The 19,662-nt window shown below is 38.7% G+C and overlaps 2 protein-coding genes across 7 annotated transcripts in view; one reads left to right on the top strand and one right to left on the bottom strand.

The window, feature by feature from the left end:
* Positions 1-11,146, bottom strand: part of LOC101856739 (mitochondrial ribonuclease P protein 1 homolog) — an 18,143-nt gene extending 6,997 nt beyond the window's left edge. The window contains exons 1-6 of one of the 4 annotated variants that reach the window (XM_005100209.2): positions 11,056-11,146; positions 7,471-8,110; positions 6,203-6,423; positions 3,721-3,924; positions 2,895-3,012; positions 422-561 (exon numbers count right to left, since the gene is read on the bottom strand). In XM_005100209.2, coding sequence (XP_005100266.1) covers positions 422-561; positions 2,895-3,012; positions 3,721-3,924; positions 6,203-6,423; positions 7,471-8,070 — 1,283 coding nt within the window. In that variant the 5' untranslated portion in view covers positions 8,071-8,110; positions 11,056-11,146. Of the gene's footprint in view, positions 1-421; positions 562-2,894; positions 3,013-3,720; positions 3,925-6,202; positions 6,424-7,470; positions 8,111-11,017 lie in introns of all 4 variants that reach the window. The other 3 variants (XM_005100210.3, XM_005100211.3, XM_005100212.3) reach the window with 3 other exon arrangements.
* Positions 11,147-11,355: 209 nt separating this feature from the next.
* The window catches only part of LOC101859021 (PX domain-containing protein kinase-like protein), a 28,542-nt gene continuing 20,235 nt past the window's right edge, over positions 11,356-19,662 (top strand). For all 3 annotated transcript variants that reach the window (XR_001184924.2, XM_035970234.1, XM_013083544.2), the window contains exons 1-3: positions 11,356-11,613; positions 14,948-15,136; positions 16,496-16,592. Coding sequence is in view for 2 of the 3 variants with exons in the window: in XM_035970234.1 (XP_035826127.1) it covers positions 11,509-11,613; positions 14,948-15,136; positions 16,496-16,592 (391 nt within the window). In the remaining variant the exon portion in view is untranslated. The remainder of the gene's footprint in view (positions 11,614-14,947; positions 15,137-16,495; positions 16,593-19,662) is intronic.

Raw genomic sequence — 19,662 nt, 5'->3', positions numbered from 1 at the left:
GAAGACCAAAGGGGTAGGAGGTTGTTGAGGTAGAATGGGGGGAGAGGAGATCAATAAGAATGAAAGTTGTTCAGTTTAACAAACCACCTGCTGCCCCTGGTAAAGTCTAAAGTTCCTTTGAGTTTGTGGTGCTGTCAACCCTTGTGACTGTGTCAAAACAGAGCCAGGGGATAAAACAATGCAAAAGTTCAACAGTAGAAAAAGTGAGAAGAGAAAACAGTATCACTATAGAAAGTAGTGACCCCCCCCCCTCACCCCGAGACAAATATGAGAAAGTAAAACAGTACAGAGCAAATAGATGTGAGCTGATGTCTCATAACTTTATAGACTTCAGAGCGCAGGTCTCTCAAAGACAAATGTGGTGGGAAAAAAGAAGTAACCCTAACTCCTAAACACACGCAGCACATAATTGAGTACTCACGATATATGCTCATCAAGGGGCAGCCTGAGGCATTTGATGTTTTGCTGTCTGGCCTTGGCAAACGTCACTGGCTCCTGTGTGGCTTTGTCATTGAAGGCTCCGACAATGTAGACTGTGTTGGGGTCAAATTCCCTCAGAACCTTCAGAAAAAGGACAGCAAAACCTTATTTTTAAAAAATGTAACAGAGAAGTTTTACAAGTCAATCAACAAAATTTAGACCATCTAGGAGGCGGGCTGCTTTGACCCTGCCGATCAGGGCCAACCTAGACCAAGAGGGAAGTGATGTCTCAGAAGACAGAAAATGGAGAAACGCAATAAAAGAATTTCATTGCACAGGAATCAACAAACGTTTTCTGTACCGGTATGTGCAAGGTAAAGCACCTAACTACAACACCTCAGACACCAGTAGGCAAATTGTGTGCTAAACAACAATGCAAACTGCCTGAAGTGGCGTCGGTGGCCTAGTGGTTAGGCTCTCGGACTCGCAACCGTAAAGTCGTGGGTTCGAATCCTGTCAGGGGCCCGACGTTGTGTCCTTGGGAAAGGCACTTTACACGAATGTTCCTCACTTTACCCAGGTGGGAATGGGTACCCGGCTATAGACAGCGAAAGGTCTTGTCAGTTTGTTAGTGTTTGAATTGTTAATCAGCTGCTTGCACTGTATGCTTCACGGGAAGCTGAGAATGTTTCGGAGTGTTCTATGGTCTGCTGGGGTAATAATATAGTGTAAAGCGCATAGAGCCTGCTGTTGAGCGGGGATACGCGCTATAAAAATGCTATCTATTATTGTTATTATTATTATTATTAAACCCACAACGACAATAACAATGAGCGTTCAGTTGGGTAAAGTGTAACTCAGCTAACTTCGTAGGATTTTTGTATATAATGTACACATTTGAAGAATATGAAAGTTTTTTTCCTATGAATAAGTCTGCAGTGAAAACAAATAATGTAAAAAATACCAAAAAAACATGACTACTTCTAAGCAGATGAAGCCAATCGTGTTTCTACTTTATCTCACAAACTGAACTATGGCTGGTCCTAAACAATGAAATGGGCAATGCAGACCCACTCAGGTTAAACATCTCTTTTCGTTCTCTTAGAGTAAGTTGGAGTTGGCTTAATAAAAGTGATCATTGATCATGTTCTAAGTCAAAATAAGATAAACTATTGATCCACTAATGATTTCAACCACTGTTGTTCATCCCTATCACCTGTCACCAATTCTGTCACATGTTTCATTTTCGCCCAAACAGAAATTGGAAGACATCAATTTCAGCCTACACCTGTGATCAGCACAGAGTTCTACAGTAAACTGAGAAGCTTTAGTCTTACGACTTTGTCTTCCAAGTGCAAAATCATAAATTTCATTAGACACAAGAATTAATCACATTTCCTCTAGACTTTTCAGAAACTCTTTCAATCTAAACAAAAGTGACATTTCAAAGCATTCAGGGCATATTGTCAAATACTAGTAATATGTGAGACATCGTGGTGAAATCGGGCACTCATTAAAATCATAAAATCAAAGGAACCAGCATTTTTCTGACTGTTGGTAATTAAAAAGAAAAATTTCTTTGTATGGATCAACATCAGTTTCGTCCATCTACAGACACATTTCTGTGTGGATTTTACTGCAAAACGTTGATCAAAGAAAAACTGTATATTTGCAATTTTCAAGGACACTCAAACTTTGGAAGCCATCAAACTTTGGTGGCAATTTTCTCACTACTTTTACCTCTCACACAAGGTGAACCCCACCTTTTTTAGCCAAATATCTCAATTTTTACGACAGATGGATATTTTTATCTTCAAAAGCAAGATAACTAAACACACTCTTAGATGATACCAATAACTCCACATCCCCCAAAAATGATGAGCAGCTGATTGCACCATGTAAAGACACATTATATAAGTATGGAAAGGATTTTGACTAAGAAATAAAACAAAATTCAACTCTACTTCTGAGTATAAAGAAGGTCCTCTATATATAACAGTCAAATAAGACTACAGTTACTGTCCCAGGGTTACTCGACTGTAAAACATCACAAAAAGTATTGTAAATCAGAGCAATGTCATCATTCACAAAGCATAGGAGAGCTTTTGTCAACAAGATAAAACTGTACATTCCCAGAATTTAAACAAATATATATTATTGTAAGCCAACTGTTCAAATGTATTAAGAATAAAATATAAACAAAAATGTTAGCTGCAGTGTCTTAATTTGAGGTATCAGTTGTAAGTGCTCAAAAGATATTTTGTTGGAATTCAACAATTCAACTTCTAAATGTAAAAAAAAAAAAAAAAAAAAAAAAAAAAAAAAAAAAAGCAAGAAAAGAAACACAAGTTATAAACAATTCTAAAAAGAATAAAAGTTTTTTTCCTCTCCTGTACAAAAAAAAAATTGCTTCTTCGGCTTAGAAGAGTTAAACAGTTTTCTGCCAACATAACATAACTTTTGCAGATTCTCACCTGTCTGCCGTTGGGTGACAAATACACCAGCTCTTGTTTCTTGAACAGATCAAGATACGAATTTTCTGTCACTGTGGCAAGGAAGTCTTGGTTGTCTTGGAACAAAATTTGCATCATTCTGAATAAAAAAATTATAGAAATAGAAATGTAACAACTCCTATTCCCACAAATATTAAATTTCTATAAGAAACAATACATGTAAGGCACAAACATACTCTTTTCTTTTCAGTATTTTCACAAAGAAACCCACAAGGTACAAGTATAAGGTATAAGGCTACTGTCGGAATAAAACCAATATGTATTGCTGTTTCATATACTCATACATGCATCTAAGGTCTTGTGACAAATTCCTCAATGTGGTTGAATGATGCATCTGATGTGATTTGTACATTATTGTCAGCTTTACTTTTCTTTTCATACTGAATTTTAATGAGAGTAACGTATAATATATTAATTTCTATGTATACCTGTTTGTGTTTTTTTTGGACCTGTACCGCCAAGAAAAATTTCCCTCTGGGACATTAATGTATTATCTTATCTCATCTTAAAACGGAAGGTTCTGTAGGTATTGAGTGGTAGCCCACTGTTGGTGGAACAGTAGGCTTTTATTTTGGCACAGCCAAATCAAGTAATTTAGTAAAGAGAAGTCCTACATTGACACAGAAATGAAAATTCAGAGCAAGGAAATAGCTAGAAGGACAAATGGGAACAATAGAGGGAAGGAAAAAAAGTAGGACCTACAAGTGGCACCCCCCAACCACCCATACAAACCAAAAGCCCTTGGGTGAAAAATGTAATAGTCAAAGTAGACTACATGCCACAATACCTGTAAATTGAATTGGTTTCTGAACAGGAAGTGAAGTGAAGGTGGAAAGGTTCACCGTCATCAAGGCGATTGAATGCGTACAGGTCAAGAAGTTGATGCGCTGTGTTCCGGATCTCCTGTGGCCTCATGTGTTTCTCAAAGTCCATGTCAATGACCAACGGCACGCCGTACTGCATGGCAGAGGCCAGCCTGTAGTTGTTCCATCTGAAAAAAAAATAAAAAATGTTGAAATGGTATTATAGGTTTAACATTGTCAGGTTATTTAGGAATTTAAGAGGCGGGACCTCTGAGTTAAGAAAGGACAGAGCCAAATAGGAAATTTGTGTAAAGTGCCTTTCCCAAAGACACAACGTCGGAGCGAGTGAACGCTCAAACCCCAGAATTCGCAATCTCATGATTACGGGTCCAGTAGCCTAACCACAAGGCCACTGACGCAACCTGAACAAAACAGACATTAGTAAGTTAATATCATTCAAAACAACGTGGGGTTAAAAAAACCCCCAAACATCTCTGCTTCTGATCTGCAAAATGTGAGAAGTTACCTTTCTAACTTGAAAGTACAAAATTTTATTTCACTTGCAAAAAAAATAATTACAATCCCACTCTTAAAAGAAAATTGTTTTTCAAGAACACAAACTCAACGAGGAATGATGGTTATTTTGATGCCGTAATATTTGCCCCAAATTTTTAAATCAAACTATGAAGCCCTTGCCACTCACGCGAAGCTCGTACACAAACACTGAATAGTCAATAGTCAAACTAATCACGCCGTCATAGAGGTCTAAAGTCAATGTCCTTTGAGGTGCACTAGAGAAGAAATAATAATAATTTAAAAAAAAGGAAAAAGTCAAGGTGCCTAAAATATTCCCCCTGCCCCCCTCTCCATAGAAACAGCTAGCTGTGCCTTTTTTTGCGTGCTGCTCGACGAGTGTGCCCTCTGAGCATGCCTAGGTCCTAGACCTAGCTAGGCTTGTGTGGAGCGGGTGAAAGGTAGGGTTGTGCATCACACGATCAACCGCCCCAACCCTCTTCACAAAGGAATGCGTGCTTGTTGGGAGAAGCAGGGTAGGGCTGCATTGTCTTGTCATTGTATTGTTGATTACTGTTGCGATAGGCTTATCTTATAAAATTGTTTATGTTTGAAAAATTTCAAAAGGCACCGTTCAATTGGTGCAGACTAAAAGCCGCTCACACTGACCCACGCAATTAAACTGCCTTGGTAATGGAAGGCTCATTACCGGTCGAACTCGAAAGCATTGCTCATCGTGCTTCTCATTCTCAGTCTGTCAATTTCAAATTCTTTCAAATTTCAAATTCAAGTAAATAGGCATAGATCTCACCTGGATCTGTCTGATCTAGGACAATGGTAGAAAAAATAAAAAATCTTTGTTCAGACTTAATTTTTGCTGCTCCCCTTGATTCTCTGACACAGCCATTGCCATACCACTGTTCACATATTCCTTGAACTACGGATCCCTTGAACTAATGAGGCTGGTCCTGATGAATTTGAGCTATCCGTGTTATACTGTACAGTCCAAGCTGGCTTTATGCACGGTCATCGGGAGAAAGCTTAAGCGTGCTTAATGCCGAAGCGTGCTTGAGTGCGAAGTAGACATAATCCAGAGATTTTCATGTAGAAAATTTCCTGTGCTATTTCCCCTTGTTTGTAAGTAGGCCTGTAGTGGTTCCGCAAAACTGTGTGGAGGGTCAAAGGTGAGATTGCAGCCAGCCTCCCTTTCTCGTCTCCCCGACTCTCTTTGTATTTTTTTTTGTCAGTTTGTAGCTTTGCCCTAGGCTAGATCCTATGTTCACGTGCTCGGCTGTGTGCATCTCTCTGCCTTCCTCTCTGCCCGTGTGAGTGTGTCTCCATCACTGGCGTTCTTTCACTTTGTGTTTCTCTTAACACACTCCACTGCTGCATTGTAGACTGTGTTCGAACTTCGATGGGTCATCTTGAAAGTATTGGCTATCTTGTAAATGAACCGTGCCTGAAGCCGAAGTTACCGTGCTTAAAGGCATGTGATTTATATAGCAAAAATTCGGTAAGAGCCGTTTAGCGTGCTTGAGTCCGAAATGTGCTTTATGCCGGCGTGCTTAAAGCCGGCACGGACTGTATTATTAATATCATCATTATTTTATGCACATAATTTTGAAGGCTCTTCCGACACAGAGCCAGGCTGAGAGGAGATACTGGTGATGTTGAGCTGTTGAGTGTAGTGAGTCAGGACCGCAAAATAAGCATATTTCACCAGAAACAGATTAGGCTACAGTGACAAATCAGCAAATTTGAAAATACTAAGAAGGAGAGGAACATACTAGGGAACATAACAACCACTGAAAGAAGAGGAATATTCTTCTCTTTTTTTTGGTACTGTGTGGATTTCAAAATTATAGTAGATTTTAATTTTTCTTTTTCATAAAGCTTCAAATTCAAAGAAAAATACTACCAGACTAAAACAAACACAAAATGTATTTCACTAACCTCTTCATAGTGCTTTCATAAATGCGCATGAAAATTTTTCCGTGCTCGTACGAATTCATTGGCCTAACAGTTCTGTTTTGCTTTTTCTCTTCTCTTTTTTTAATAAAATTTTCCTTTAGGACCTTTCGTCTTTGCAGGAAAAGGTAATACTTCAGCCGTTGGTTTTTCGACTTGCAGCCCATTGCCTCAAGCCAGTTCTCACTGGTCATTTCCTCCAGACTCTGGGGAAATAAATGAATGATGGGATTAGGATTCCTTTTGAGATTTAAAAAAAAAATGAAACTACAAAATGAACAAAATCAAAGCAGAATTCAAAGAGACAAAAAGACTCAGTATATATTACGCAATCGTCATGAGAAAAAAAAAATTCATATTAACATCAAAATTATTTACAAATTTAATAGGTAGGGAAGCATCTTTTGTGACGGAGCCAAAACAATAAAAGTGAAAGACACAATTGGTAAATAAAAAAGACAAACGTCATAAGCAGTCGACTCTACTTCCATCCTTTTTCAATGAAATTTCTATATTTTCTAACATCACATCATGTATGATTTCAGCCTATGGGTTAAAAAATTACTAGATATCAAAATTGCATTTCAACATTGCAAAAGCAATCCTTAAAATAAGTAGAACAAGCAGACCACATACATTAGAATTCACCAACCACCCATGACCGGAAAGAACAACACCCAGAGGCAAAGAAAAGGGGGAGAACTTAGCAAGGGGCTATGTCAGGAAGAACAGAGATGCTGACCACTTTTCATGCTAAAGGTACAGATTTGTTTAGAAATAACTGTTTTGTTAGGAACTTTTAGTGTTCAAAAGCTAAAACCAACCAGGAAAAAAGTTGATGGGGGGGGGGGGGGGGGGAGTTTCCGGCTATCTGACAGAATAATAAAAATATATATTTTTTACATTATCATAGTTTGTTTCATAACATGCAGTTCACTTATTTTCCTTTTTTTAGTCCTGTTTTTTTTCTTCTTCTCTGCTTAAGTTGTTTAATTTAAATAAAATTTCTTTCTCTTATGGCTTGAGCCTGTCATAGTCTGAAAAAAAAAATGTGGGAAAATGAAACTGACGGATAAGTTAACTAACTAGGTGGCATTTCAATGTCTATTCAACTATTTATCCCCTAGATTCTATGAAAAGACAACAGGATTCTGAGATGAGCTAAAAAAATCCCCAAAACAAAAAAACAACAAAAAACTATTGTACTTTTTCCTTCTCAGTAATTAAAATGTCAAATAAACTTTTCAACTTACTGGAATATGGTACCCCTCAGAGTACAGGAAGTTGTGCTCTAGCTGTATCACTTTGAGAGACTTTGCGTCGGCTTCACTCAAGTTTGCAACAGCGGCATCACATTTTGCAGCTACAGCTTCTTTAATCTTTGAGACAAGTTGTACATTTTGCCCAGAGGTTTTCCGTTCCAGCCTCAGTTCTTCCCTCAGACTGTCCAGGTCAATGTCTTCGGTAAATCTGGACACCACAGGCTTTTTTACACTACTCATCTGCCTCGGAGACATCAAGGATGTGCAAGCGGATAGAAGTTTGTGCGTGAACAAACCTGCACAGTTGGGAGCACTGCTATTGTGTTTAAAGATAACATGTCTGGACTTCTCTGGACTAGAAACAGAAACAAATGTTCTTGCATGGCAATGATGGGAGGCTATTAAAGTACATTGGTTCTGTGGAAAAAAGGAGTCTTTTTGTTGCCGTGTTGAATTAGCAATTCGTCCAAATGCTCTGCACACAGAGCACTGGAGATACTGTCTGATATGATGACATAGCTTTGAGTTTCGAAGGAGAGAGTGATGGAGCAGTCCTGGGACACGACTCTGGTTTGCAAGGACTGTAGTCATTTTCCTACGGTCTTGAAAGCACCACAACCTGAAAAATTGACTATAAAGGGAAGAAAAAATTTCCATTAATGAAACATTAGTATAAGATCAAATATGAAAACACGTCTATCATTTATTTGATTAAAGGCACAAATAATGTAAATTTTTCAGTTTCAAAGGACTCTCAAGCATTGGAAGATACAGTATAACACGGAAAACTCAAATTCGTCAGTACCAGCCTCGGCAAATAGAGAGGTCCGTAGTTCGAGGGATAAGTGAACAGTGTTATGGTATCGGCTGTGTCAGAAAGGGAAGCAAGAAAGATTGGGTTGGTACAGAGATTGTTCTTTTTTCAGCCATAGATCAGATTATGCCTATTGACTTGAATTTGAAATTTGAGAGAATCTGATATTGACAGATTGAGAATGAGAAACACAATGAGCAACGTTTTCGAGTTCGATCGGTAATGAGCTTACCGGTACCAAGACAATTTAATTGCACAAGTCACTGCGAGCGGTCTTTCGAATAAGTCTGCACCAGTCGAATGGTACCTTTTCAAAATTTTCCAAACATATATTTGACAAGATAAGCATATATATATATATATATCACAGTATTCAACAACACGATGACGAAACAATGCATCCCTATCCAACCAAGTGCGCAGTCCTTCGCAAAGAGGTGTCGGGCAGCCGATCGTATGATGCACAACCCCTCCCCTCGCCCGCTCCCCATGCAAGCCTAACTAGGTGTAGGATCTAGGCACACGTGTCGAGCAGCGAACTAAAAATAGAACAGCTAGCTGCTTTTGTGGAGAAGGAGGGGGTGGTATTTTACCTCCTTGCCTTTTTCCGATTATTATTATTATTTTGTCTCAAGTGCATAATTAGTAAGTTAGACTAATCTGTGTTTTTGTTCGAGCTAAGTGTAATTTTTTGGTGCTTTTTCAGTAGTTCCCACCCCCCTTATTTGAGCCTAGATCTACGTCTAAATCAATACCTTTGAAGCACGGCGAGCTAAGATATCAAACCTAACAACTGCAAAACATCAAATTATGGTAAAATTCAGGGGCATGCCCCCCTGAAACCCCCCACCATATTTTTATTAGGCCGGGGGGCAAGCCACCCCACTACTCTTGGGGCCAAAACCAGCGAATAACAATGGAGGGGTGGGAACTGCCGAAAAAGCGCCAATTTTCTTACAAAGATAAAAAGGAATAAAAAAACCCGGACCGCAGGCACTGCTCGACGAATGCTTGATTTCGAGCAATCTGTGTTCTAGTTTTATATAGGCCTATTGTATCAAGTTTTGGTGGTCATTATCTCGCTTTGGGCCTATATTACCTCCGAACTTAGAGAAGATGGGTATTTCTACTTTTACCAAAAGATAGAATTGTATGAACAAAGGTTAACTTTCAAGATGACACCAATAGGGCCAACTCGTAACTCCACATAGATTCTAGATCTAGATTAGATTCTAAGCCCAAAAAATTGATGAGCTCCTGACTCCACTGCATCGTGTCAATCATTGTCACACACACCACACACACACATAAAAAAACAAAAATAAAATCTAGATCTAGAATCTAGACATCATGATCAACATACAAAATTATGGCCATGGGTATGAGTTAAGAATAATAATACGGGGTGCCCTCTACTGCTGGGATCGGCCGATCAGGCCGATCGCCCGACTCGATCGCCTCAAAAACAAACGTGTTTGTTTTCAGTAATTCAGTTTCAGGCGATCGAGTTGGGCGATCGTCCCGATCCAGCCGTAGTGGGCACCCCGTATAAGACTTACTGAGTAGACTAGATCTACTAGACCTAGAATCTAGAGCGATTGTTAAGATTCCCGCGCTCAATTCCGATGTGCGTTTTTCATACCCTCAGGCATTCGCTTTGGTCCCTAACCCTCATCGGAATTAAACACGGGAATCTTAACAATCGCCAGATCTAGACCTATACTCTAGATCTAGATATTCGAGATCTAGATATATCTAGATCTAGATCTAAATCTAGATCTACTAGATCTAGATTTATCTATGACTTTCTAAGGCAGACTTAGAACTAGATATAGTCAAGTTAAAAGTTAGAGTTTGATCATGTTTGTTGTGTGTATGATGTCTGTGAGAACGAGAGAAAGAGTAAGAGAAAAGGAAGAGAGAAGAGTGTGTGTGTGTGTGTGTTGTTTGTTTAGTATAGGGTTTTACGGCGCTCGCAACTGCATAAGGTCATATGAGCGTGCGGGACACACCTAATACTTTTTCGTTGGTAGGAAATTTTGAATTTTGCCCGCGTGGCGGCCGAAGCCTACTCTTATCGATTTTAGACCACCAAGGGATCTTTAACGTGCGCAATTTGCACATGGGCCCTCCGAGATTTTTCGCCCTTGTCCGATAAGGCTAGAGGTGTAGATCTTTCCTACCAGAAGATCAGGGGTGTGGCAGAAAGACAGCAGTTAGGAGGAGCCAAGGAGTAGCAGTAGAAAGGCTGCAGAAAGAGTCAGGAGCCCAGAGGAGGGGGCAAAGGAGGTGAGGGGGTGGGGGCAGAAAGTGGAAATGAAAGCAGACAACAGAACATTGTTAGAGATCAGGAAAGGATGTGAAAGGAGACAATTATTTTAGAGAAGAAAATTTTTTGGTCGCTACCCGAATCGAACCCGGGACCTTTGAATGAGAGGCCAACATACCTGAGGCTATGAAAAACGCACATCGGAATTAAACGCGGAAATCTTGACAATCGCCAGAGAGAGAGAGAGAGAGAGAGAGAGAGAGAGAGAGAGAGAGAGAGAGAGAGAGAGAGAGAGAGAGAGAGAGGGAGAAAACAGACAATCAGAGAGAAACAGACAGAGAGACAGACAGCAGACAGTACTGACTGAGTTTGAGACTGAGACACGACAGTGGTCAGCGGTGACAGTTTCATTTCTCTTATTCAAGACATCAAGGCTTCACAAAACCGCTACCCACAAAACAACCTGAAGTAGAAAAGGATCACTAAATACTACTTTGACTTTGACTTTTAACGACGACCTCAATCAACACCCAATTCTGGACGTTTCAGGTGCACCCTATGGGCGCAGCCATATTGCTCCAAATAGAACTGTGTATATTTTGCAGCAATATTTTTTTGGTTTATTTCCCCTTTCAAATTTTCTTTGACGTCAAAATACATTTTCACATCATGAAAACAAATTGAGTTTTAAAAATCCCCAATCGGTGTTTATTATAATCTAGATTTTGAAAGGTTGTTTTCATTGAAAAGGTACGACATAAACAAAAACTAATACTGCTTTTTGATACCTGATTATGACACGCCCCTCCAAGTCACAAGTTGATTCTGGGAAATATGAGAACGTTTAGAAACTGAAGTGAAATTAACAGCTCAGAGGAACATGGTTTTATCGGGATTTTAGAAGGTTTTGGTTTAATATTCAGTTTGGTACAGGGAATATTTCAGCATGGCAAATGTTTTTGAGCAGAAAAAATCAACAAAAGTGACGTTGGATGATACAACGGCGCTATCGTGCTCCATTGAAACGGCACAGAAGAAGGCAGATCATATCGTGAGTGACCTTTCCTTTATTATCACACTTTGGTTTGTGGTACAGTTGTACGTCGATTTTCCTGATGGTTGATTAGTTCTGCATTTTCATACGTTGTAGGATTTTTAAAGAATATTTCTCTTAATTTAGGGAATGGTAGTCGAAGATCTTATCCGTTGATGTTGGTATGACTAAATTATCACACCCCTAGAAGAATCTCAGGCCATTATTTGCCATGTCAAGTTTTGTGAAGTTACACATTATAATCATAATTCAATCGAACCTGTGTAAGACAGCCACCCATTATCAAGGAGAAACGTGGATGTATAAGACAGGTGTCCATCTTAGGCAGGACTGTCAATCAAAATGAAGAAAACAAACCATTTCTTTCTGAGGTCCCAACTGGAGGTGGCGGCATTGTTGTTGTTGTTGTTATTGTTGTTGTTGTTTTCGCTGGTTATTTTTTCTTTTTTTTCTTTTGTTGCTACTTTTGTGCAAGGATGACGATGTAAAAAAATGTGTCAGACAAGGAGGACCGAGTGCTATGGTACAACTAACACGGGTCGCTACCACTAGGAAAACGAGTGATGCTTGTTCTATCTCAAGTTCATGTTGACGTCCATTGTTACTTTGTCACAGACTGGGTAAACAGTGACCACTCATCTCACTTACGATTTGTGTATGATTTGTGGGCGGGGCTTATGGGTCATGAGGGATCACACGCTTCCCTCACCAGCAGCTGAAAATTTGTTACCTCTATTGGTCAACAGTGGGAGGGGCCTACTCAACATGATCTGTTGGAGGGACTACCTAACAACATCGACAGGTGATTGGATTATGATGGCTCGCCCACAAAATCAGGGGTCAATGCTCAATTTATGACAATGTAATTGAGTCACTAAGGCAGTCGTCCAAGACAGGGGTTAAATTTCTTGGTGTGAAAGGGGTTGTGTGTTAAAATATCGTGGCCACGGCCGCGTTGGACAGGTGCCCATTTTACACAGGTTAAATTATGTAGAAAAAACGCAAGGGGGGAAATGGAAAGTGGCCGTTTGTACAGGTGGCCGTCTTATAGAGGTAGCCGTCAGGGCAGGTTCGACTGCATATTGAATATTTTTTTTCCTTTAGGCCATAGCCTACCAGGCTCTTGTTTAGAGTAAATTAGGTCAGTGAATGTGTGAAATAATCTGTCTAATTCTAAATTGTGTATAGTACAGTAAAGAAATTCAGAGTCCCATGAGCCATCACTTACTAGCTTATTAGGCCAACTGAACTATTGTTAACCTAACCACCACCTCACTTTGTCTGTCTTTATATTCCTAATCCTGTATATATATATCAAAGATTGTATTTTTAAAAGTGGGCGGGCCAGCTTAAAAGAAAGCATTGTCATTTGCAATATATAGAAAAACTCTTTAATCGGGTATGTATTTTGATTCCACCTGTACTTCAATTTGACTACACTCTACTATTGAAACACAATACATGACATTCTCAATCTGTTCGTTTACCATGTCTCACTGTAGGCTGCTCAGTACAACAGAGGCTCTGAATTTAGGGATAAAAATCCAGAAATTTAAAGACTTGAAATTGTCTGCCTTTTGCCTGACTTGAGGCCAATCAGGGAAAAGTTGTTACACTTTAATTATAATCGGTCTTGATACGAGAATATTATTAGACAAAAGGATATCTGCAAATTTTGAATCTCTGCGCACATGTTTCCATAGGGTCGGAAAAGATCAGGATTTTTTATCATAGCCTATTCGCGCTATTAAGAAAAGAAATCACATTATATGTTGTTATTTATATTAATAAAGTTACTTCATTCTTCTTCATAGTTGACATTGTTTATTTGGAGACAAATCAACTTTTTAAGAAACATCACAGAGTACAAAAAATGTATGTCCATCATTCAGCAAATTTTTTCTTTGATCCATCTACCAGCTGAACATTTTCATTTATTATGTTATATAGACTTTTCAGAGCAAGCCTGATTTTGGTAGACAAGGAATTCTTGAATGTGGTACAGTGGAGAGTTTGCCGTGGTGCGAGAACACTTTAAAAAAATACCAGTCTTTCAAAAAAATGTTTTTTTAGATAGTGTAAATGTTTTTATGCCCCCATTGACACAGTTTAGATCATTCAGGAGATGGGCTTCTACCCCTGCCTTTTAGGGCCTAACCTTGGCTGAGAGGGATACAATTTCCCAGTAGAAAGGCAGAGATACAGATTTCTCCACTCAGGACTCGAAATCAGGTAGCCTACTTGCAGCAGCAAAGGGCCTAATCTCTACACTACATGCCAGTCCAGTCTGAGTCCGGTAATAAATAATCGAGGCACCGTTTGTGACGTACCCACTCCGACCAGTGCCATGAGTAGACTTGAAAGCTTAATCTTGTGTGATAATGTTTGGTTCAGTTCGGTTGATGACAGGGCAGGCAGTTTTGACGAGTGACTCAGCAAAGTGTATGACATCATGTGTGAGACAGTGTGTGTGTGAATGGGTGTGTGTGTGTGTGATATGCTGTGTGTGTGTGTGTGTGTGTGTGTGTGTGTGTGTGTGTGTGTGTGTGTGTGAACCATCAAACTAAAGTGCCAGTATATGGAAAATTAAGATATATCTTAGCCTACTATATAGCCCACTTGCATTTCAGCTCAGTATTGCCGTAAAACTTCCTTGTTATTTGATGTATGGGGGATCAAATCTTTATCTAAAACTTAACTGTGTGTTGAAAAAGGTCAAAGGCAGTCTCAAGCTTGAAACCACCATTACTCAGAAAAGGAAATGCAAAGTATTGTGTTTTTCCATATAATTCTATATTCTGCACCACCTGGACAAGTTACTGGCTTGTAAACGAATTGATTTTTCTAACTTTGCTATAGTACTGTGGTTGGTTACAAACTTGAATGGTGGATGGTTGGCGGGTGCTCTGGTGTGGTTTGCTTCTTGTTTCCTATCAAGCATCTATCGTCTTTATCTCCCCTCCTTTTTTTTTTTAGTGTTTGTTACTCTCTTGTAACACCTCTATTTTCAGCACTTATATGTGTTGCAGGTGCCGTAAAGCTCTTGCTAAAACTAAACTTGAATGATATTTGAAATTGAATGTGAACCCAGTTTACTACAGTTTAGGTCCAAACTTTTCTCTTCCATTCTACTGCACATTTCCTGTCAGAACAGTGTCCTTATGCAGGGGCCAAAAACGTTTTCTCCAAAATTGATACACTGTGTTTGATATGATGTTTACATTGATAAAACCCAGACTGAAGTGAAACTCTTTATTAAAAATTAAAGTGCAAAATGTACAGAGGAATGTTTTGTTTATCTTGATTTTCTCTCATTAAATATTTTCTACAGGAATATATCATTCGAGTTCAGCGTGGACCTTTGAAAGACAACTCGTGGCAGATCACTAAGCGATACAGTGATTTCGAGAAACTTGATGCTCAACTTAAATCTTCAAACGTTGATCTTCCCCTTCCTCCAAAAAAAGTGTTCGGAAACTTTGACAGAGAATTTATAGCCGAAAGACAAAATGGCTTACAGGTAAGATAAAAAGCTGTCTATTCATGCCAATTATTTCAGAGAATAGCTTATTATGGATGCTCAAAAGGAAATGTTCTTTGCCATTATGTATCAAGTGTTGTCAGACAAAATGCGGTGATGCTTCAGATTGACTATACTATGATTTCCATTCTCAAAAGTTGGGCTTGACTGAATTTCCTCTTTTTCTACCACCCTTCGCAAACTGCAAAAATGGAGTACTTTTATGAATGCAAACTTTTTCAATTAAGTAATGGTCAAACATGTTTTATTTATTTAAGAGAAAGTCAGCAGAAGTTCATGGCTTTATAAAATTTAATGCCAATTGTTATGTATAATTCTTTGCTCATTTTTAATTTTTTTTTGTTTGTTTGTATAAAAATGTTCTGTATTCTGCAAGGATTATTTATGAACACCAAATCAATGAAATACTCAATGGATATTCAGTTTAAATCAATAAACTTGTAAGTGAAGGGGTCTTTAATACGGTCAAAATTGTCTAAGATGGTCACCGATTGCCAAGGAACAAGGAAGTAAATTGTTTTTTTAGACAAGTGCTTGGACAATGTAACTATATTTAAAATAACACAAATCGGGATTGAAAGTGGCCATTTGTACAGATTATTGTCTTGAACAGGTGGCCATTGGAGCAAGTTTGAACGTATGTTGACTCCATGAGTCTTCATGTATGTCATCAGGCACAGATTTTTAAAATAAATTATTTAGAACTTTTTCATGCTGATCACAAGAATGAAGATCTGACAGTGTTTCGGAGTTACTGTTTATCTTTATTTCTACATGAGTGATGCTTGCAGGCCTTATATTTTCACTTAACACTATGCCCCATCAGGAAGCCGATTGGCGATGCTAAGAAGCCATCCCTTTTCCCCCACGGGACGCCGATCGGTGATGGTGTGATATAGCATGTACGACACCTGTATCCTGGTCTGTGGGGATAAGTGTTACGCGCTCTGTGCTCTGCATGGGAGAAAAGTGTTAAATAAATCTCCCATGTTTCCTGAATATGGCATTCTCAGAGGAGTTTGAGAAGAGCTTAATTAAATATTGCTAGTTTTGTGTCTGATTATCTTCTCAATATGAAAATTTAAAAAACCACTCACTCTCTACTGCAGAAGTCAGAAAAACTTATAAATTGACTGAATCAAAGTTTTGATTGTTGTAACATATCTAAACCAAAAGAGAACAGCTCTCTCAAATAGCAATGCCATCTTTGTACCTGTAATTAGGGCTTTGTGCTGATTTTTTTTTAAATTGTGGGAATGATGGCAGTGAAGTGACGAGAACGAATCAAATGATTATCTTGTTTGGTTTTGAAGAATATTTCCTCTTTGCTTTCCCCAGAATTATTTGCAAGCCATCACTTGCATCCCTGTTGTTGCCAACAGCATAATGGTGAAAAAATTCTTAGATGCCAATAACTATTCATCAAACTTTCTCGGTAAGTGAAACTTTTGAAATCTTAGGAAATATTTCTTTCTTTTTAACTCTTGATATGAAAGCTATTCCTCCATTGTATGTAACAACTTGTATTATCCGAGTTTTCAGCATCAAGAACTTCCATATAACTCTGCTCATGTTTAATAACCTATTTACATTAAGTAAACACCAAACTGAGTAGAAATGAATGATCCAAGCAATAAATGTACAGGTTTTATTACAATATGTACATATGTTGATAACAAGGATTGACTGGGGGTTTGATAGATTTTTATTTTGACTGTAAGTGATCAAGTGATGCTGTGAGCCAGCTGAACTGGCGTGCTGTATACTAAGATTTAATGTATTTGCATAACAGATAGCCTTTAGATAGGGCATATTCCCTCTCAGCAGCAAACTCTATGCGCTTTACAATCTATATTATTACCCCAGCTGACCTGGTCGCATTCTGAAACAATCTCAACTTCCTGGGAAGCATATAGTGCAAGCTGCCATTTTATTGGCGCTAAAACACTTAACATACTGCCAAGAACGTTCATTGTCTATCCTCATCTCACTGTTAAATACAGTCAAATCTGCCCTAACGGCCACCTCTATAAGACGGCCACCTGTACAAACGGCCACTTTCCATTTCCTCCCTTTCTTTTTTTCTATATAATTTAATTGTGTAAAACGGGCACCTGTCCAACACGTCCGCGGCCACCATATTTTAACACACAACTCCTATCACACTAAGCAATAACACCTGTCTTAGACGGCCACCTTAGTGACTCCATTACGTTTTGTCATAAATTGTGCATTGGCCCCAAGCGTTGTAGGCGAGCCGTCATAATTCAATCACCTGTCGTTGTTGTTAGGTAGCCCCTCCAACTGATCATGTTGCTTAGGCTCCTCCCACTGTTGACCAATAGGTACCAATTTTCAGCTGCTGGTGAGGTAAGCGTGTGACCCCTCATAACTCATAAGCCCCGCCCAGAACTCATACACAAATCATAAGTGAGATGAGTGATCACTATTTACACAGTCTGTAACAAAGTAACAATGGACGTCAACATGATCTTGTGACAGAAGCGTCGCTCGTTCTCCGAGTGGTGGCGACTCATGTATTTGTTTTACCATAGCCACTCTGTCTTCCTCGCCTGATACATTTCGTTTCATTGTCACCCTTGCGCAAAATCAGCTACAACATAAAAATTACAAACAAAATACAAACAAATTACAACAACAACAACAAAAACAACAACAGCGCGGCTACTTTCGATTGGGACCTCAGATGGGAATGGTTTGTTTTCTTCATCTTGATCAGTCCTGCCTAAGACGGCCACCTGTCTTATACGGCCACTTTTCTCCTTGACAATGGGTGGTCGTCTTACACAGGTTTGACTGTACTTCCTTGGGTATGGATGGCAGCAATACCCTGATGACATTTTTACTTTTCTGTTTATAACTTTTTTTTTATACCAGCACTTTAAGACTTTCTGACAACATGCATCATCAAACAACAGTGACTGAGTTGTTAGGCTTTCGGGCTCATAACCAAAATGTCAGGGTTTAAACCCTGTCAGAGGTCTGACTCTGTGTTCTTGAGAAAAGCACTTTACATGAATTTTCCTTGCTTCACCCATGTGGGAATGGGTATCTGGCTATAGTTTGCGAAATATCTTATCAGTTTGTTAGCATTTGAAGACTTATTCGGCTGCTTGCATTGTATGCTTCTTGGGAGGCCAAGAATATTTCAGAGTGTTTTAGGGTCTACTGAGGCAATAACAGTTGTAAAGCACATAGAACATGCTGTAGAGCAAAGATATGCACTAAATGCAATAATTGTTATTGATTATTATTATTATTATGATGATGATGATGGATGAGTCCCACTGTGCTAGGCTTTGAGAGCATAAATGCCAAACCCAGATGCTGTTTATTGCTCTCTTTATGTTTTGCCAGACACATGAAAACTTCTATCTTTGCCCCCAGTGTCAATCTTTTTCTGAGATCTTACATGATGTTACCATATATGTCCATTCCAAGTAGTAAAGCATCAGATTGGTAATAAAAAAGTTGTCCAGTCTATTCATGCCTCTTTCAGTGAGGATTTTGTAGGCTTGGAATAGTTACTTTATTCTATTTTTCATGGCTCACCCATGTGAAAATGGACACTAAAGTTTTAGCAAGAGTTTTACCACATCTGTAGCACCACAATAGTTCATATAAGAACCAAGATTAGAAGTGTTGGTGTTATTAAAGAGTAACATATTTAAAAAATGAAGGATGAGAGATATGGATGATAGATTTTTGATAGGGAAGAAGGAGCAAAGCACACCAGAGCACCCGCTAACCAACCACAATGGATACTTTGCCTCCAGTAGGGACAGAGTATTATAATGAAAGTGGTTGTATATGTGTAGCAAGCTGCAACTGTATATAGTCAGCAAGGCATAACAATGTTCTCAGCCCAGACAACTAATTATTTCAGGAGAGAAAAAAAAAACGTTTCAATTTTCTAAAATTTCTTGCTTTTTGTTTCAATTTGTAGAATTTAAATTTTGACAAATTATTTTTGAACACATGCAACAAATACCACAGATTAAGAAACTGAAATTTTTTTTAAAAGTCAAAATTTGGGCATAGTACATCTCAACAGCTGGCTGGCTAAATGTCACCTGGGTGACTGAAATCTGAAATGGTACAAGACAGTTATTGTGGTGTCACGAGAGCCCCAGAGAGGCACTCAACTATATATCGTATATGTACTTTAACTTTGAACTCTGCTCTTCTGCTTTTCTTAACACAGACCTGCCAAGTAGATCTTCTCTGATAAAATCGGAGCCCACCAAGTAAAAAAAAAATTTTTTCAATAAAAAAATCTCAGTGGGATTTGCATAAAATCTTATTATATTCTTGAATTTTGTTTCCATTCGCCGTTCGCAACTTTTTGTAAGTGATGTGAAAATGCACTGGTTTATTTGCAATGTTCATGCATCTTTCTCGTATAGTGTGAAAATGCACAATTTTATTTGCGGGTTTTTGCAGTGCACTTTGTTTTGCCATGATCAGTTTGTGTGGTAAATGGA

The sequence above is a fragment of the Aplysia californica genome, unplaced genomic scaffold, assembly GCF_000002075.1.
Source record: "Aplysia californica isolate F4 #8 unplaced genomic scaffold, AplCal3.0 scaffold00240, whole genome shotgun sequence".
Classification (NCBI taxonomy): domain Eukaryota; kingdom Metazoa; phylum Mollusca; class Gastropoda; order Aplysiida; family Aplysiidae; genus Aplysia; species Aplysia californica.
This window is presented reverse-complemented; position numbering and strand designations above follow the sequence as displayed.